Here is a 20,900-nt window from a genome sequence, read left to right as displayed (position 1 = left end):
ATATATACACACACACACATCAGTGGTTCTGAATTAGTGCAGAGCTTCTGAATATATATCATTCAAGGTGTGTGTATGTGTGTTGTGTGCACATCGAAAGACGATACACAAACAGCAAAACATCCACAAACACAGCCAAACAGCTCTTTAATGCACATTGATTCTTACGTGTTTTATTGTCATACATATGAAAATAGCTTATGAAAATATTATATACATATGAAAATAGTTATTCAAAAATATAACCTACACTTCTCCAGCTATACAGTTGAGCAATGACACTGGATGGCTTTGAAAGCTATTAGTTTGTTAATGTTTCTGGTAAGGCCAGTGACCAGAGGAAGACAGGAAAACAGCCACACACACACACGCACACACACACACACAATCTGTGAAGCACACAACTCTTCCAAAAAGAAGAGAAAATGAAAAATATTGTCAGAAGGTCACAAAACAAAGCACGTGCCCTAAATCTGTGTTTTTTTCTGCTACAGTGCCCTCTACATAGGGAACATTATTTATGTCATTCCTCTGGGACCTTGTAATAGCTGAAGTTAGTAATGGAATGGGGGTGGGCGGGGGGGGTGATACGAACACCCATTCATTGCGATTCTCTAAACATTATCTCCACAGAAGCCACGCTGGGTGACTGCACCTTTTGAAAAGTACTAAAACATAAGAACAGATGTTAAGATAAACAAGAAGGCATCTCTCCAGTCTACATGAACACATTTTCCCCAAACGACATCTCAAGGACAGTAATCTAGATGACGAGTCTTCAGTTCATCCTTTACACCATGACCAGATAACTTCATTATTCCAAGAAGCATTCAGCGGTCCCTTACTAATCTAAATGCCATCTTGAACATAGCTTATTTACACCGAACACGCTTATTAACTGCACTAAGTATTCCTTAATGCATTGCTCAGAAGCTATAATGTATTGAAGCAGCTTTCTTCAAAGGAACAATACTTTTCTTCATATGAACAATGCTTGAGGAGACTCCATACTGCTCCTAGCTTATGGATTTGTTTTACAGTACATGAGAAAAGAAAAATTCATGAACATAGTGAAAGTGCCACTGTCTACTGGAGCCTGTGGTTTGGCGTACTCACTGTCGACCGAGAGATCTGAGGCACAGAAAAAGGTTAGAGGATGCCAGACATTAAAATAACGGTTGGTTCAATCAGCGTGTGACTGGGACAAGAAGTAGAGTTTGAGATTAAAGAGTACAAAATAAAATATGAGAAACATTGTAAAGGATACAAGTAACAACAATCAATTGGACCATATCTTGCATTAAGTTTTGGATGGCGGTACTCCAAAAAAAGTACCCTAAGTGCTAAGAAAAATATACTATTCGATGATAGTAGAGATTTGCCATTACTCTTTACAAAGCTGACATTGCAGTGCATATTGTCACAATTTAAAAGATCGGGGAGCATCCAGGCATCAGCTTTCAATATCTTAACAAAATGCGAAACATCTTTTTAAGTTTACTAGCAGATACATGTTAAATAGTTTAGCAAATGCATTGGTTTAAGGTGGCCTTGAGACAAGCCTGAAGCAGTGGGCTACATGGTGCTCTTTGGCTACCAAACTGAATCAACCTTCCCATATTACCTGCCTGATTCAACTTCCAGGGAAATAATCACAAAATATGCAAGTTTAGCACCATACTTCTCTCTCTAGCATTGGACTGCTTTCTAAAACCTCAAATCTCTTTGACCTTTAGTCATAATTAAAGACAAAACAAACCTCTACTGACCCACATTATCCACCACATCCACTATGGTCTTGGGGTATGGAGCGAACATCTATTGTCAGGGTTAACCTAGCAAACTGTCAGAAATCTGCTTCGAGCTGAACAACTACATCCCTGAGATTCAAGTTAGCTGACTGTAGCACCAAAAGTAGCCAATGTCTGCAGGACCAGGAGCAAGGGAGGAACACAGCTTGAGAGTCAGCTGAGATCTTCTAGCTTTGCCGTGAGGCTTCATGTCAGGTCCTGACGCATCAGAAGCTGTTTCTGCCCAGTCGGCTTGCTCGTGGGCTCCGGTGCACCTTGGTGTGTTTGGAGAGGTGGTCACTCCTGGCAAACTTCTTGTCGCACATTGTGCACTCATATGGCTTCACGCCTGAATGAGAACGGCGGTGGCGGGATAATTCATCTGACCTTGAAAACCTACGACGCCAAACAAACAAGCAGACAAAAATGCTTTAATAATAACGTAGAAAATGACGCCCAAAACAAAAACAACATGTCCTTTTTATACCTATTTATATCTAAAAATAATTGGACATTTGTAGTTAATCCTCAACTGTAATGTGACTCCTTAATGCATAATAGCGCATTACTTCAAAAAAATAAAGGTGTCAGAGTTAACCCTGGTTGGGTCCAAACAGAACTGACATTTGTGATGACTGTAAAAAAGCCAATTTACCTCCAGCCACAGTCTGGCCAGCTGCACAAGTATGGCTTCTCGCCTGTGTGTCTGCGGAAGTGGGCCTTCAGATGGCTGCTCTTGGTGTACATCTTCTCACAGCCAGGATGAGAGCACTTGTGCACCCGCTGCGTCTCGCTGGAGGATCTGGGTGGCCGCGGAGAAATGGCTTTCACCACGCTGGCGCCCGCTATGCCAACTGCCCTTACCGAGATGGGCAAAGGAGCAATCTTTACATACTTTTGGTCCTGGCAGCCTGCTTCACCTGTGACGGGCAGGACGGAAGCAGAGGTCACCTGTGGTGAGAGTAGAGTAATGTTCTGCCCACCCTGGACCCCGAGCACCAGGTGTGCCACACGCAGCCCGCTAGACAGCCCAGAGGGAGGGGTCGGCTGGGGAAGAGTGTGGGTCAGCTGCAGTGGCTGAATCTGTAACAGCAAGGGAGCTCCCAAGAGCACAGGGGCAGAGCTAGCTGCAGCGTTAGCATCTAGGGCAACAGGACTTGGCTTGACTCCTGCATCTTTTAGCTGACCTGGGGAAGGCAGCTGCTCCTTAGGAATGATGTCTTCTGCTCTCTCCTCAGTGCTGATCAGGCCCTCCTTGATCATCTCCATCTTCTCCATCAAGAACTCTTCGATGTCCTCAAGAGTTGGGGAGAAGGTACTCGAAGCCTGGGATATAAAATCCGGCAGGCGGGGAGGAGACGCGGCGGCCGACGGCCCCGCCGCACCTGCAGCGGAGGTGAGATTCAGGTGCAGGAAGCCATCTTCCTCCTCCTCTTCCTCCGCGCTGCAGCCAAAGGAAGTCCCGGTGTCGCCCGTTTCCGTGCTGGAGCAGGAGGCCGAGCTGCCACCTTCACAGCCCACTACCTCCACGAAAGGCAGGGCCACCAACACCTGGTCCCTAAACGACTCATTCACAGTGGCCACTGCTTTATCACTTATGGAGACCATTTGTTACTGTCCAAGTCAAACAAGGTGGGTGGTGGGAGGGAACGTATCAGCACAAGGCCAATACTTGATACTACTGTAAAGGAATGAAAGGAATAATTAAAGTTTACAAAAATGTTCTGAATAACAAATACCGTTAATAACACAAAACAAATTCAAATATACACGATAAACTCTTTTTAACTTTTTTTTTCGTGGCGTCGTAAGGTATCAATGAGAAAATATGGAAAGGGGGGAGGAAATTTTTACTAATAGGTAACTAGGTGGCCCGCTGCATAAAAATAGGCGCGCACGAGGACACAACACTGCCGGGACTGTCGCTACAGAAAAGTGCGTCAGACGAGCAGGCCGTGCACGCGGGCTGCAGCTCGCGATCAGCTGCACCCAAATATGTTAGTAAGCTATTGACCTGTTATATGGACAGGTCGCGTTAGCGCTAAATACACGTGTCGAATAGAAAACCACATGTCAAGTAATAAAGGCTGCACATACCAGAGAATTCTTAAGTTCGGAAAGTAGGGTCATCGAGAGGCTACCCTTTACCAAAATCGTTGACTTGCAACTACTTTGAACATTAGAAATGGCATATTATACACATTTACCTTAAATCTGAGACTGATCGCAACTTCCAATGTGTAGATATGCGAAAAGTGGTGTCGCTTCACGTCTTTTTTCGTATTATTGTTTGTGAGAATATCGTCCTTGCCTCGGTTCCATGTTGGCATTTTCTCAGAGGCCCCATCACATGACATGCATCGCAATGCACTCGAAGGCACGGATCCAATTCCTTTGTTCTGATTGGTTACTTTTATGGAGGCTCGCCTAAAAACATCATTTTTGATTGGTTTGATTTCCATGCTTCATGCATTATTTATTTTTGAGAAAGCCCCGTCTAAAGCACGAAGCCACGCTGAAAACAGAAACCGTAATATAAGCGCAAGCTACGTAGTCCCTTGGTGGTGGTAGACACATTTAGCAACAAATCAATGTTTTGCTTAGGTAAGCACTGGAAGCGACGAGTGAATTCTAAATCTTTAGACGTACTTCAAAGCGTACGGAGGAATATGCGATATGCTCTATAGTTGGCCCTTTGACCAATGTTTTAAAACCAAAATGTAGCTGCAACCGGGTAAATTAAAGTATTAAACTATCTGAATGAATGAATGTGGTTGTTCATTTCTGCCTTTTGTTCCTAATTTTAAATAAGATTTAGGAATACGGTAATTACAGATGCAATATTGATTTTCCCCAATAGATGGCAGTAAAACGTATTTATCGCAAACTGACATCCATTAAACCCCTTAAGTAAAATCTTAAAACCTTATCCATACTTTACAAAAATGAAGAGATGCTAAGAAATCTCTCGGGGGTATACTTTATGCACTAATGTCCAGTATTGTTTTTTATTAATCTGCTTTTAGTTAAAGCTGGGCGTACACTGTACGATATTTTAAATCGTGTGCTCAGCTCCAGCTCAAACTGTACGACTAAATCGCAGGGTTTAAAAATTCACAGCTCACGATTCATATACTCACACTATACGACCCGACGCTCTCATGCGATCTCACGAGGAGCGATTTGAATTTCAAACATGTTTGATATTCTTGCGACGCTGCGATTTCTGATCGGGAGTTGGTCGTGAGGTGTGAATCGCTCCTCGTTTACCTGTGTAAACTATATGATACACGACACGCGATTGAGCCGAAACTCGGCCCGATCGAAAAAGAGTCGCACGAGTGAAAAATCGGCTGAAAATGGGCCAAAAATCGCACAGTGTACGCCCAGCTTAAGAAACTCTAACTCTGTTCTAATCATTTTAATAGTTTCCCAGATTATTATTATCTTATTTACTTATTTACATTATTTTAGTTACATATTGTTATTTTAATATTTATTTTATTACATTATTATTATTTTATAATTTGTCATTACTTTATTATGTTTGTTTCCTTTTTATCTTAAAATTTCTTAAAAAAAATTTTTGTCTTATCTTTGCTTCCTTTTAATGTTTCTTTTTATTTATTCTGTAAAGCACTTTGAGTTGCATGTATGTATGAAAGGTGCTATACAAATAAAGATTATTATTATTATTATTATTATATTAATATTTAATATTTGAACTCCACTGTATGTTATGCTTACTCGTTATACAGTGCACGCTTGTTAGCCTATACGCAAGACATAGATGAATCGAATAAAAACATGGATATAGGGTCATTCATGAAATTCCAGAAGATATGGCAAAATGTCAGGTGTCTTCAGCTGTAGTTTTGACTGAAGAGTTTGGGTTAATTTCCTCAAAATGTGTTTTTACATAAAACGCAAAGCCCAGCTTCTGTGTCCTAAAGTAAAGTGAACCCAATTTAGCAAAATAAAGATAGGCAGATAATATCTGATGAGAATATTAGATATTTGGCCCACAGCAATACTCCTGATGAATCACATTAACAAAGAGTGTACTAGAGAAAGATGACATTTTGGGGAGAATATATTTTCCCATAGTTTTTGCTTCTGGGTTTCCAGTTAACACAAATTAGTAATGCTAGCTCATAATTCTTGAGTGACAGGTCATTGAGATATTAATAAAGCCTATGACCACATTTTGTGGAATTCTTATCAGCATTTTCTGCAACAGGATGTGGTATTATCCTGTACATCTTGTCATACCTGTCAGGTAAGTGACGAACACAATCAAACCAGTCTGTCTTGTATTGCTTGTACCTGCTGTTAAACATTAGGTACAGTGTGTCCACTGCCACAAACAGAAAAATATGTTTTGACAGCTTAAACTATGACACTGCAGAAGATGAACATATCCCGTGAGGTCAAGACCTTCATTAGTGCAATTAGATACACCTGAATAACCTTTAAATACGTGTTCCCTAATGTTTAGTTAGAAGATATTCAATTAGATACACCTGAATAACCTTTAAATACGTGTTCCCTAATGTTTAGTTAGAAGATATTTTAAATAACACTAGGATTGTTGCTACATCCATACGGTCTCTAAACTCCTGCACAAATAAAGGCTTGAGTGAACATGAGCATGTTTATTTTAGTAGAACAGACAGGTAGCCATATTCAGAGACGTTCGTTCACAAAAACAAGATGTGTGGTTCTCTTCCTAAACGCCGATACGAGGGCACATTTACCAAGTGCAGTGAAACTCTTCAGAGTCCCAAACTAGTGGGGAAGAGTTCATTATGTCCAATTGTAAATGATAGGAAACAACTTTAATAAGGTTTGGGGTGAAGAAGAGACCAGCTGTCCTGTAGCTGTTCATCTGCTTACAACTCACTGTTGGCGACAGAAGGGTTTGACCGATCTCGCGCCTGTGTCAGTTCTCTCAGCAAATGCTCTAGGGACAGTAAATGGTAGAAAACCACTAGGTATCTCACATTATGCTCATGAGATGCATTTATCCTTCATATGGTTGTTATGCATGGAATGAAACAGATGTGATAAGTGACATGTGAGACTCATCTGCCCGAAGTTCTACTAAAGAAAAGTTTGCTTCATCATGATCCTGAGGTACAGGATATAGAATACACATGTTAGCGTTGCCCCCAGCAACACTCTTGAATCAGCTCAGCCCATCAACACATCTTTCATGCGTTAAAAACAGAGCCAAGAAAAGGTCCCAGCATGCAGTGCAGCTGTTCGGCAGGACCAGGAACCACTCTGCCAGGGCAGCATTTTAGATCGTCTATATTTCATGTTTTGTTGGAACACCAGCTCTTCTGCTGACACTTTCATTCCTGGTTTGCATAATGTGCAATTACAGTCAGCATTCCACCCTTACATTAGCATGCCAGTCAGAACAAATGAGGGTACACAGGACATTCAGTCTCATTGTGTCTTCCTGTCCCAAGTCTGCTTTTGTCTTATGGGTTGATACACATTTTAAATACACAAGAGTTGTTGTTTAGCGTGACAATGCTCTGTGCCCATCAGTCTTCGGAATGACATCAAGATGATGAGCGTTCATAAATTCGAACTTCCTTGACCACAAAGAAACGCATTCAGCATCTCCTTCCTCACCCCGACGTTGATCAGACGCCCGATTAATATTTAAATAAATAAAGGCTTTGTGAAGTCACTTCAGCGCGTCCATGTCGGCCTTGCTGAAGACGATCTTGCTGGAAAAGTAGACCGCCAGCATGCTGAGAAATGCAGCACTGATCATGTAGGCAGCCACGCTGTGGAAGAGCTGCACGATGGAGCCCATGAAGAGGGACGGCAGGACCTGGGAGAGCAGATAGGCGCTGTCTAGGATGGCTATGTCCAGGCAGATGCCCCTACGGAGCTGGGGAGCGTCAGGGTCCATGGGCACAGACACCTGGAGATCAAGCAAGCTGGGTGGTGTGGGTTTGTTGGGAGGAGGTTTCAGGCTGGGGACGCCTACCGCAGCCCCATTGGTGCATGCTTTGCCGTTTTGGTACATGCTGGGGAACTGGCTGTGGGTTGACTTGATCATTTTCAGCCCGTCGATGTTAGATTGGAGTTTGGGTCTGTTGTTGGAGAAAAATACCTAGATCAAAAGAGAAACAAAAAAAATGTTTTCAAGTTTGGCTTTCCAAAGACAGTAGGAAGAAATGAAAGGGTGCACGTCTTACCTGCTCGTCCGAGTGGTAGAGACAGGTGAGTGTGTAGGGTACTATCTGCAGCATACAGAAGGTGTAGCCTGTCGTAGCGGCCATGACCGTTACGAGCACCACGTTGCGGGACATGGTCATCACTGCCGTGCTCAGGGCGAGCAGAACCACACTGCTCATGTACAGGGCCCGCGTGCCAACCAGAGCCAAGATCCGTTGGGTCAGGAGGGAGAAGCCCACAGCAGTGACACACTGCAGGAACAGACCCAGACTGGCAATCCGCACACCTGTGGGCCAATCGGAAGAGAGTACAGCTGACACGAGCCTGAAGAGGTCATGGTGTCGTGCAGACGCAACACAGGTGGAGACGGGGGCGCGGCGATACCTTCCTCGTAGCGGAGCCTCTCCACGGACCCGGGCTGAGCACCGGGAACCCCGTTGTACAAGCCTTCCCCCACAAAGTCCGTGTAGAACAGCACGAACGTCATGAGACCCATCCAGCTGCACAGTTCGGCCACGAACAGCCTGCAAATCACCCGGGGCATTTGGCTGCACAACGAGCAGAGCCTCGGTATGGAAGAGAGGAAACCAACCAGGGCGTGACGCAGGACCCAAGCGCCAGACAGCAGAACCAGTGGCCAGCAGCTAGGCCTCACCAGTCCCCCCACAGCCCTCCTGGACCCCTCAACCCTGCTCCCTCCGGCTCTCGCCGTCTGTTCCTCTGAGATGAAGGCCGTGCTGGTCAGACACATGAGGAAGATGACTGTGAGGACAGCGTAGATGAAGGCTAACTGGCCTCCGAGGTACGTGGCGGCGTGCAGCGCGCTCCAGTCTACGGCGGACAACAGGTAGCCCACACACCCGCCCAAGCTGACCATCAGCGAGTACATGGAGAACGCACGCTGGCTCTCCTGCTCTCCTGGGAAGAGGTCCGACATGAGCGCCTCCAGAGGGGTGAAACACGCCTGGCTGCAGAACTGCATCACACAGATGGCACAGACCAGGAGCAGGACCTCCAGCCACCGGAGGCGCTGTTCAGAGAACACGGCGGCGATGTGGGACACACGAGGGATGACCACAAGGCCCAAGAGCACGCCCACACACATGGCCCAGATGAACGGGCGACGGCGACCGTAACGGCTGCTCCAGCTGTCACTCGCCAGGCTGAGGGGTGGGACAAAAATCAATCCCAGTACAGGCCCCACACCTGCAGGGGGAGACAGAGACCATCAACTCGGTTAAAATAGTAAAAGGTAGCTACATGGAAAAACATATTTATCATCTAGTGCAGTCGTTTCGAAATAATTTGAAAATACTTAAAAAGGAGCATTAGACAAGATTCAAGAAACACCACCTCTGGTGGTTAAGTAGTGTGGGTAAAATATTAATATTTGGTCTCTGCAATCATATTAATCAGTATTCATATATGTATTAATCACTCTTAGTAATAACTAGAATGGAAATCAATTTATTAAGGTATATTGAACATGTTAGGCTTAGTAGACATTGTTCATTGTATACTTTACATGCTTGTAGTCTCTCCCTCTCTTCCTATCTATTTCTAGTAGATTGTGTGTGTGTGTGTGTGTGTGAGCTCTCCTTCCGAGTTGAAGACAGACAGTCCTGATTGTCTCAGCTCTGTAGATAAGGATGAGCTGCGTCAGAATGGTACATCTGGCAGACCAGAGGAACAAGGAGGCCTTGGCCCGAGGACCCTGGCAGGGGAGGGGTGATACCTCACCCCATCACCTCGCGTGATACCTCACCCCATCACCTCGCGTGATACCTCACCCCATCACCTCGCGTGATACCTCACCCCATCACCTCGCGTGATACCTCACCCCATCACCTCGCGTGATACCTCACCCCATCACCTCGCGTGATACCTCACCCCATCACCTCGCGTGATACCTCACCCCATCACCTCGCGTGATACCTCACCCCATCACCTCACCTCACGTGGGCCACCAATGAGACACAACATGCATAACTGGAAGTATGATGTAATCATGTAGCAAAATAGTAAAGAACTATGGTCTGTGAGAGGGGGGGAAGCTCTCTCTTGCAGACACTCGAGTGTGTGTGACAGAGATCTCTGGATCGATCCATCTTTCCATTTTTCTGTCTTTTGTCTTTAATAAACTTTGTACTTTATACCATACCCAAATGTTGTTGACTGTTCTTGCTCACCATTCAAATTTCAGTGGCAGTAGCTGAACACAATCCCAACCATGAACACGGTGTCTTTGGTTGGTCCATGAGTACACATCACACATCACACATCCAAGATCTATGGTGGCCAGTGGGGTTCAGGTTTTCTAGTATTACCACAATTGTCTTGACTTCACTTTCGACCAATGAGGTATGCGGTTTATAAATGTTTTTCATAATTTAAATATTAGATGATAAATGTACGTCATTATGCTAATTGTCCTTGACAGCAAACTAAAATATTCCAACTGCATCTCAGTGGAACATGAGCGTTGTACATACGCATGAGTATTGGATGCGTGTTTGATAGTTGTATCATAGTTGTTTAATGATCCATTTGGACGAACACGCACTGCGGGACTCCAAACAGATCAGTACAGCCACACTTAAATACACGCGCACAAGGCCAATAAAACAACCTTCATCCACATTTATAAAACGTCATTGTTTGAAATTTTTCCCCCATTATGTTTTACATATTTCAGGTTCCTTGCTTGAAAAGTACTGTTGCTCTCATTTCAGTGTGCTTATTCATGAAAGTGTCAGACACTCGTCTGACACAGAGATGTTGGCTGTTCCACGGTTACTCACCCAACACCATCGTCATGAACTGCTCCTGGACACCAGCCTCTAACAGCATGGGGGGGATGTAGATGGTACCGGTCGCAATACATATCTCCAGCCCACACGTCAACACGTTGACCAGGAGCAAGTCAAAGAGCCTTCCGCGCATGTCCAGGGCCCCCGCTGTGTTTTCCGTCTGCCAGGCACTAATGCTGTGAGGAGAAGCCCAAAGACTCGGTACATGGAGCGACTCTTCTGGTACTTCTGTTAGTGATAGAAGTCCTCCGGTCAGCTATGTTGCCTGTGGAAATAAAAAATAAAAAAGACATCCGTAACCTACCATGCCTGAGCTGTACATTTAGACATCTAGTATTCATTAGGCCTGCGCAGTTTAGTTACACAGCATGTATTAGTTTTGTTTTATGTTTAATGTCATTGCCATTTACCCCCAGGACTTAAATCCGTATCTGCACAAGGAAAACGTGTGCATGGCACGGAGGTGACTAATGAACTTAATCCTTAGCAGCTTATTTACACCAGATTGATTGATAGTTGCATATCGGTTCCTGTTGGCTGCTGAACCTTTTGTAGACTTGTGTTTGTAATCAGTAGGAGGGGTCAGTTAGGAGAAGGTGCAGATACCACGGTAAGAAGGAGCTGTGTGCGCTCGTGCGCGCGCTTATTTAGCCCGAAACATCCTTCAAATGCTGCCGGTGAACATTGGCCGGCGGATTAACCCGAGACGGAAGTATGCTGAGTGTGTAGTTTAATTTGGAGTAACCTGCAGTCTATTTCAAACTGCAACTGTAGTGAGTTATTTGTCGAGCTGATCAGTCATGTTTCTAGGAAAAGCTTACATAACTAGCATTTAGGCCTACAGTAATGTGTAGTTAATGCTGCTTTGCGCATAAGGACTGACATCTGATCCTGGACCAGCGGTTGTAGGTTTCAAATCAAACACCTGAACTCCAACGCTACGCAGCACCTGTGATGTCCTTCCACGATGCGGAGGGATCACTCAAGCAGAACCGGATCTACTTCATTGCATAAAATTATCCGCGTGTTTAAAACCTTCTGTGAGTGTAACAACGAAGATTGAACTAAAAATACAACGTGTGTGTGTGTGTAAGAAGAGGGTTTTCCATCCACCGAGTTTTTGCGCATTTTGAAAATGCGCATGAAAAAAGCTGGATGGAAAAAGACCAAAATTCGAAAAAAGCCCCAAATATCGCAAAAAGATTTTTACGCTAGGAGGAGGTGGAAAAGTTAGATTATCGCATCGCTAAAATTCGGAAAAACTGGATGGAAAAGTGTTTTTTTTCGCATAAACGATGACGTATCATGCGGTCATGTGGTTCTGTACATGATCGCGATGTAAAGATGGCAAATGCATACAAAAACAGTTCTGGAGAGAGCAAAAATTGAATTTAACTTCTCCATGTATAGAAAAAAAATGTTTCAAAACCTCAAAGTGCAAAAATGCGTAACTGCCAGATGAACGTAAAACCACTATTGTTTGGCGTCCTCTCACGTGATCTAAAATTTATTCGCATAACTGTAATGAATGGAAACAAGGCTTAATTCGCATTTTTTTTCTGCCGAAACTTGGAAATTGCGCATTATTTTTTCGAAAGGTTTGGATGGAAACCCGGAGAAGCTCAAGTGTGTAACCAAAAAAAAGAAAGTGTGACGTGTCACATCGACTGTTGGCCAAGTCTCACTAAACAAACTGCAGTTCACGTAATAAAATAAATGTTATGCACATAATGTCTTGAGACTATTGGCCGGATGTTTTCTCATTTGAACCACTTTTCCAGCCCAGAAGAAGCTTCTACTCATCTACTGACATGCAGCAGAACAGAACCACCCTGAGCAGAGACCTTTACCTGTGTTACCATCCTCTGCTCTGTGGGGATGAGACAGCGTTCACCTAATGCTCCGCTCAAGTGAAAAACTGGAATTTTTAACTTGAGATTTTTAATTTTTAAATGTGAGATCTGCAGAAAGAGTGGCATTAGGAGCCTTCCCATATACTTCAAATTAAAAAATATTTCGGCAATGACTTGAAGGCATTCGTTATTGTTCAACAACCATTAACTTTACATGTAATTAGCTACTGTTTGTGACCAGAGTATCTAGCAAAATTCTTATCAGGCACTGATTGACACCTTTAATACAATGCTTGTTTCATATAAGAGATTATGATCACTTTCACCCACTGATTTAATCTGTCTATATGAAAGACAATTCATGCCATTGTTACACAATATGGTCTTTTACATCTTTCTCTTTTAAACATATTTTTTTATTAATCTGACATGCCTAAAAACCTGAAGTGATCTTGGATATTCACTTTAGCAGGAAATCAGAGGAAATCAATTCATACTAGAGAAACCTGCAAGTTGAAGTCAAATACACATTTCAGATCTCATTAATACTACATTTCCCTGTAATATCCCTAAGCTAGTTACCAAATGAATAAAAATGCTTTAAAAGTCAGTCAGTACCTCACATTCAGATGTACTCATATATATGAGACAAGCAGACAGGACCAAAACACACGACATACGTGTGCTGCAGGTGCATGGAGACCCTTCTCTTCATATCTCCCAAGCATGTGTGTCTTGGTCTCAGGTGACTGAAGTTCAAACTGCATTTGAAGAGTCAACAGAGAAGTTAGGAGGAGCCCGAGACAGCGCACGAGGAAGTACTGATGTTCAAGTCGCTCATCCCTAGTAGGAAATAACAGCGGGCATCAAACTTGATCTTCAGCATTTTTAGTGCGAGGTAAATAACCTGCACGACTCAGTGACGTATTATCGGTATTATCCGTGTTATCCGTATTATCCATAAGTGTTGCCTCTGTCTGGAGATCTTTGGATGACATATTTAGTCTTTTTAAACATTGCCAGAAAACACTGTTAATTATGAATGAAATCTCCTTTATTGATCTACAGTACCTAATCCAAAGTGAACCTGGTACCATAATGCTGTACTATGTAAAGACAAACAATGAACCGGTTGGTCACCTGTTACCAACATGCTGTTGAGAAATGTCAATCTTATAATGTCATGTCAGCAATAACAGCTATTGTGAGTCATTTACAGAGCTAGACTTGTTGCTAAATCATGCTTATGCTTTTTCTATTTTGTTCATGAAAATTAAAATGTGCATTCTTGCATCCTCAGGAAAAGGATGTATGTGGCACCTGAGCTTTCAGTTAGTGAACACCAGCTACTTTTGGTATTAAGGCAAACCTTCAGTCAAAAAGTAGTAGGCATGGATTTATAGGTGGTATTAAAGTGTTTTCACATATTTGAGGGGAAAAAATAGCACCTCATCCTGATGGGGTACTGGAATACTGAAGTATTGGAATACTAGGGTACTGGAGTGCAGGGCGACTGGAGTATTAGAATACTGGGGTACTGGAATACTGGTGTACTGGAGTTTCATCAGTCAGTTTTATATCAAACAAGTCTTTTGTTATTCATTTATAAGGCATGAGCTATAAACAAAACTTGTAAAAGAAGCACAATGGATTTGAATAACTAATAAGACAACATATTGTCTTATTTATGAAAGGGAAATATGAATTAAACATATTTTAAGACATTGACCCTAAACCAGCTGTTCTAATTGAGTTAATCTTGCACTTTTGGCCATTCTGTACTTAAATGATATTTATAAATGTCTTCGAATTCTATCCCAAAGTCGAGTGAATGCCAGAATTTCCTTCCAAAGTAAAAATGATCTTTTCACAAAAAAAAAAGCTTATCTAAGGTTCACTCCGTACAGGGCGAAAGCTGAAGACAACACACATTCTATTTTCTCATCCACACGTCTGAGCAAACGAAAACCAGATAATGGGCAAACGTCTTAGCCAAACATGACGTCTTAGCCAAACAGGAACTGGTGTGTGTGGGTGTGTTTAGGTTGGGCCATCTACAGGTATATATAGCTCTGCTGTTAAACATCCACTGTAACATTTATACACAAGCATGATCACACTGGATATTATAGATCATCTTGGATTTGATTTTATTTTATCACATGGTGTCATATTTCTGGGAATCTTAATGTGGTGTGAATGCACTCTACAATATTCAATCATAACAAGATTCCATATTGTGGAGACACAAATTAATTCTAATCCTCCTAAAAGTGGTGTTAGATCTGACTACACAGGTTCTACAAGTGGTGTTAGATCTGACTACACAGGTTCTAGCAGGAACTCGATTCTACGACCAATATAGTTACTGTTATTTGTACATTTCTACAAAGCAATTTGTGTCATAGATTCTACTTTTTGTTTTATCCTGACATAAATCATGAGAACATACCAGTAAGCATGAATCAGTCTCTGTATAATTCGCACCAGTACCCTCACTGGTAGGTTCACACCCAGGGGTGTAGTGGGGGGGGGGGGGGGTCGCTGACCCCCCACTTATTTTAACAGGGGGGATGCATCGCCCCCAGTAGTGTAGTGGGAGTGTGTAGCGGGGGAACAGCGACCCCCCACTTATTTTAACTGGACGTTGCTCTTGCTGAGACAGTTACGTCAAACGCTATAGGTTTATACATGATGCGTTAGCAGTTCGCCAACTCCTGGCGATCGATCGCCACCCCGCTTAACAATTTAGAATCGCTACACCGCCACACCAAAAACGACCCCCAACTTATTTTTTTAGGACTACACCACTGTTCACACCTGCCTTGCATCATTAAGCTGTTCAAAATGCAGCAGCCATCTAAAACTAGAAAATTTGATCATTACTCCCATCCTAACTGACTCAGTAAGATTTTCCGTTGGTTATACAATACTTCAAATGACTTACAAAACAGTGAATGGTCCAGTCTCACAGTAGCTTAGTTAACTCTAGACCCATTTTGATATGCCATGGCTGCTTTGAGCAGGTGCTAGCTTTTTATTAGCACCTTAAATAAAGAACTTCAGGGGGTGGAGCCTTTCCTATAAAGCTCCCACGCTATTGGATGACCTCCCTGTTTCAATGTTTAAGGCTAGGCTGAAAACCTGTGCAGTCAGTCATTTGATTTGTTAGATATATTGTAAGGCTATAGAGGATTAGTTGGCATTTTAAACTGGTGGTTAGGGAATTGGTCTTGTGACCGGAGGGTCGTGGGTTCGATTCCAAGACCTGAGGCCATAACTGAGGTGCCCCTGAGCAAGGCCCTTAACCCTCACTTGTATAAAAATGAGATAAAAATGTAAGTCGCTCTGGATAAGGGCGTCTGCCAAATGCCGTAAATGTAAACTGGAATTATAAACTGGAATGACTACATGCTGTGTTCATCTCTGTGTTGTCTGGTTCTGGCAGGGTGCTGCTGTTCTAGGGAGCCGTCGTGCCTGCGTGACCTTCCAGCTCCGTCATTTAGCTGTGCAGGCATCGCTAAGTCCACACTTGCACATTGTGTACCTGTTTTACACCCTGTAGCATTTGACATTATCTAATAATCTGTCCTCAGAGCCAAGGTTTGTCTCCTCCCAATGTCATGCTGTGTCTGCACTTCAGCAGGCTACCAACACGTCCAGTACACACATCCTTACCTCCTTCACTCCTGGTTTTCTTCTTCGTTTGATTCATTCTTGATAAATATTTATACATAAATCTAAAAATTCTTATTAGACCACCAGACTCATACATTGGATACTTTACTGGGCCATAGAAGTATTGACTTCACTCTCGATGTCTCCATGACAACCAACCTTCAGAGTAAAGTTAGTGGTTTTTCTAACAATTGAAATCACCTGAGTGTCACACTCTGCCCCTCCAGGACAGGTGAAAGGTGAGACTACAACACAGGCCGATGCTTCTAACCCAAACCTGCGCACCATGTTTCTTCACGTATGAGGAACCAGTCATGTCACCAAAACTCAAACCATCTTTTTTGTAAGCGATTTGCTCTGTGCTGCCATCACGCAGCATATGGTGTATTAAGATCGAGACATTATAAAGAGCACAAACCACCCAGAGTCCGGCTCGCCTTGAGAGATGAGGACATAAACTCCCCAGTTTCACTGAGTCGGTGAGCTAGAGACGTCATCATGTGCCAGAAACGTCTGGACATTTCCACTTCTCCTTCCTGCCAAAATGTCCTCTCTAAAACAGCCCATCAATCAGAATGTGGAGAGCTCAGGTTGAGCTCACTACCCCCAAGTAGGTAATTTGCATATTGGTTCTTATTACCTGCGTTAAATCCCATCCCTATATCGTGCCATGTAGAAATAAGCCATCACTTTGAAAATGTTAGGTAACCCATCTCATCAGTGCAGGGTTTTGTAAAGATGCCACCAATCCCCACCTTTTTAAAACAGAGATGGAGATTATAAACTTTACAGCACTGTTTCATCTGTCCTTTCGCATCACTTCTCCAAGAACCGTTAACTCAGCTGTCAGAACTGTTAGGCAACAAGTAGTAAATGTTCATTGCTGTAACACAAATTGAACTAATGACTAACACTATACACTCACGACTACTTATTCTGTCATGTTTGCTTACTTGAAGTGCCGTGTTGGTATAGTTAGAGGCTACAGCCCTTCCGTCATCAAGCAGTCTGTTAACGAGCCTGCAGCTTCTTCATGGAGGACTACTTCCTGTCTCATGCAGTCTGGGTATTTTGAGGTGCTAATAGCGCCAAACCGCAGAGGCACAATGACACCATGTCAGCGTCACTGCCGAGAAGTAACGTCCAATTCAGCAGAGTTCCTGCAATCCGAAATGGACTCATGATGAAGGGGCAAGAGGGATGTTGGGAAATCGTGTGTAGACAGTCTACAAGACAGGGGTGGCTAATCAACACTGGGGACTGGTACAGTAACAGTTGTGAACCTACCAGCCTGCCTTGGGAGTCCATGTGCAGTTAGGCCTAAATTTGGTGTCCGTGTGCAACAGTTAAAAATCCTGTCAGGCGCTACACAGTTGAGGCCTGTTGGGAACACTGCAGAGGGAGGAACTGCTCAGATTCACCATATGAGGTCATGAAGATACAGCTGCAAAACAGTAAGAGCAGTCAGACACGGTTGGGTGGTGGTCCAAATACAGTCAGCAACGACTGCGTCTGTGGTGTTCATTCTGACGTCAGAGCCTGGGAAGATGTAGTGTAGTGTCTTATTTCACTGAGGAAGGTGCTTGTAGAAGGTCGCTTTAGGAAGACAAGGCTACTTGAGTGCTATGAATCAGTACTGTTTACAGAATATACCTGCCACCTTATAGCATCAGAGGTGGTTCAGGATCTCCGACAACTTAAATTAAATGTAATCAAATGAGGTGGTGAACATTTTAACCATTCTTTATGATGCCTGTCCCAAATTCACCCAGGTTACTCCTTGGGGAATGAAAATGTGAACTACAGATATATGCGTTAACCAAGATTGCTGTACACTAAAGTCATAGAAACCTCAGAGATCAAAAAGAGAAGTGAAAGAATTAAACAAGTGAAGAGGGGATGTAACAGCACCACCATGTGGTTGTTAAGATCTAGTGTTGGACAGTGTGTGCAGCCCTGTATCCCACGACGACACCTGGCAATTATTAAATACTTTGCACAGATAGGACAGGGACGTTTAAGACTGAGCGTGGACATCCCTACGTGTGTGTGTTTGATCATTTATTCAAAGGGCAAAATCAATAAACGCTCAAAACACAAAATTGAGAATCACAAACAACTAGTTAAAACGGTATAAAAATGATGAAGCTTTTATTACAGACCAGAAATCATTCTCTTTGTCACTGGGATGTACAGATCACATTATTGCCGTAGTCACATTGTAAATCGCAGCATGCACACAGCTCGTCTTGACAAAGGCTCTTAACTTTGACCAGTAGGAACAGATTTTTGTCTGTATGTACATTTTCCACAACAGGTAAATCCCACGGGCAACTCCAGAGTTCAACATAGTTGAATGTTCAGACATGAAGGTGTGACGAGCTAGGCTTTTGTTTTGCTAATCCACAGACACAGACTTAGCCCAAAACGCACATTAGCATACGGAATCATGTTTGGACATTATAAATGAAAGGGTGAAAAAAAGCCATCAATATTATACAAGAGGAGGAGGAGGTTCTCCAGGAGTCCAGCTGGCGAGCATGCGTCCACTTAAAACTGCGTTTAGGAAAAAACGAGTAATAAAAAGAGTCCCAGTCCAGCCGTGCTGCAGAAGGGAAACGGCCGTCAAGCTCACAGACCCTCCGCCACCACGTGTCCTGCAACGTACCCCACCCAGCGCTTTAAAAATATTCATCTTGCTGCCTTACTAAAAAAAAAAAAAAAAAAAACCAACAAAAAAAACAACCACCCCACCCACCCTGAAATTTGCCCCAGCTAAATCTGGACTGGCTCATTAGCTGATTCAAACAAGCGGAATCGAAAGAACAAGACCGGAGTGAGACCAGGACGCTGCTCGGACCACACGATTTGGACCGAGGGGCACACTTCTGAGGAGCAACACACACCATGGCTGCAGTAGCGCAGAACAGCTAGCGCAATGAACGTCCTCGCCACGACGACTATCTTACATGTCGGCTCCACCTAGTCCACTTGAGGACACTCACGCCACATTTCCCAGAACAGAACATCCCACTCAAGTTAACTGAAGCTCAACTACTGTTAAATGATCAGTTTAGTTCAAGGAAACACTATCCGCCAATGGAGTTCAGTTAACTATTACATCCAGAGGCTTTGGACACCTGCTTGGGTGTTTCTATTCTTTCCACAACTTTTATGGCTTCTATATATAATTTAAACAGACATACACTTGTCAAAATCAGAGATGATTAATAAAATGTTGCAACGCCAATCCAAAAAAGTGGCAGCTGTTAAAGCAGGAATATTAATAGCACCTCCAGCACTGAGGTGAGACTGAGTTACACACAGTTGTTTCCATCATGTGACCACATCATGTGACCACTCTGAATGCTTAGAGTTAGAAACGAGGCTACTTATTCCAGATGGGGCAAGAGGCACTCAGTCACCGTATTACATGGTCTTTGCTAGTAAAACACATACATTTGTTTTTGTTTTTTTTAAACCAAGATACATTTTTATTTCTTTTCTTAAAAAACAAACATTACAAAAATTCTGGAGTAGGAGAATGACAAAACAATATTTTGGACTTATGGAATTAAAATCAATTGAAACAACACACATTTGGGGAGATGGGGGCGGGGCGGGCGGGGGGCTATGAATTCAGGCACCCCTGAGGAGACAAAATGCAAAAAAATAAAAAAAATAAAAATAAAAACCCCACATGAGGACAACCCACATCTGCCTTACAAAGGTGTCTAATCATATGAGTGAAATCAGGTGAAATCAGCAATCCACATATGAGCACATTCCAGCACCTGCTGAAGTTAAAGCAGGCAGCCTGTGTGGAGTCGGGTGGAAAACACAAGACAGACAGGAAACACACCTGCGCGCGCGCACACACACACACACACACACACACACACACACACACACACACACACCTCCCAATGATTCAACCTGTGATCATGTGACAATTACATTAATACTCTGTGTAAACTACTAAAAGTCTAATATTCTCAAATTAATGTTAACAGGTGTATTTACTTAGAATCGGTGGTTTCCCCACACCAGGCAGGTAAGGTGTCATTTAAGAGCTACCTGTTTTAATCCAAAATGGTGCTTTAGAAGTTCTCCACCCAATTTTAACAATTTACAACCTCTTATGTTTGTTTGGGTTCTGTTCACAATGGGAGGATGCAGAATCAGACTTTACAAGGCAAACATGGCATAAGAAACCTGCATTTACCACACACACACACACACACACACCATCAGACAAGCCAACATTAGCATGAGATGATTTATGGTTAAAAGAAATGAAAGACTTCAAGAGCAGAGTGAGTCACAGAACGCCATCACTCTACACTGCATCACATCACAGGGCAGCCCGCTCAGGACCTTCAGAGTCGTCTTAAAGCTGAGAAGAACAGTTGAGAGAATGAGATGTGTGGAGGGGCGGGGCCTTGGGAAAGGTGGGTGGACCGTGACATAGCTCCGCCTCCAGTTATCTCTACACGCACACCAGAACTCCACTGCAGATAAATGCCTGGGCGTTGAGGAAAGTTACATTAGAACAGGTTTTTCCCCCA

The 20,900-nt window shown here is 43.2% G+C and overlaps 2 protein-coding genes and 1 long non-coding RNA gene across 6 annotated transcripts; 1 reads left to right on the top strand and 2 right to left on the bottom strand.

Moving 5' to 3' along the window:
* Nucleotides 1-149: 149 nt before the first annotated feature.
* On the bottom strand, nucleotides 150-4,165 carry LOC143514789 (Krueppel-like factor 15). Its single transcript, XM_077006405.1, has 3 exons — nucleotides 3,998-4,165; nucleotides 2,446-3,471; nucleotides 150-2,186 (listed from the first exon to the last, which is right to left on the bottom strand). Exons 2-3 carry the CDS (start codon nucleotides 3,396-3,398, stop codon nucleotides 2,018-2,020), a joined length of 1,122 nt encoding a protein of 373 aa, XP_076862520.1. The 5' UTR covers nucleotides 3,399-3,471; nucleotides 3,998-4,165; the 3' UTR covers nucleotides 150-2,017.
* A 2,265-nt stretch (nucleotides 4,166-6,430) lies between these two features.
* slc45a3 (solute carrier family 45 member 3) lies at nucleotides 6,431-13,575 on the bottom strand. 4 transcript variants are annotated; one of them, XM_077006355.1, is made up of 5 exons: nucleotides 13,273-13,575; nucleotides 10,793-11,066; nucleotides 8,376-9,197; nucleotides 8,012-8,277; nucleotides 6,431-7,926 (listed from the first exon to the last, which is right to left on the bottom strand). In XM_077006355.1, exons 2-5 carry the CDS (start codon nucleotides 10,932-10,934, stop codon nucleotides 7,492-7,494), a joined length of 1,665 nt encoding a protein of 554 aa, XP_076862470.1. In that variant the 5' UTR covers nucleotides 10,935-11,066; nucleotides 13,273-13,575; the 3' UTR covers nucleotides 6,431-7,491. The 4 variants fall into 4 exon arrangements, with proteins under 4 accessions (XP_076862470.1, XP_076862486.1, XP_076862496.1 ...); XM_077006371.1 differs by having other exon boundaries at nucleotides 13,335-13,575; XM_077006381.1 differs by lacking the exon at nucleotides 13,273-13,575 and adding an exon at nucleotides 11,301-11,654.
* LOC143514786 (uncharacterized) lies at nucleotides 11,337-12,985 on the top strand. The gene is made up of 3 exons (XR_013130953.1): nucleotides 11,337-11,411; nucleotides 11,702-11,841; nucleotides 12,583-12,985. It is a non-coding gene; the product is annotated as an uncharacterized LOC143514786 (long non-coding RNA).
* Nucleotides 13,576-20,900: the final 7,325 nt, after the last annotated feature.

This window comes from Brachyhypopomus gauderio, chromosome 1, assembly GCF_052324685.1.
Source record: "Brachyhypopomus gauderio isolate BG-103 chromosome 1, BGAUD_0.2, whole genome shotgun sequence".
In the NCBI taxonomy this organism is placed as follows: Eukaryota; Metazoa; Chordata; class Actinopteri; order Gymnotiformes; family Hypopomidae; genus Brachyhypopomus; species Brachyhypopomus gauderio.
This window is presented reverse-complemented; position numbering and strand designations above follow the sequence as displayed.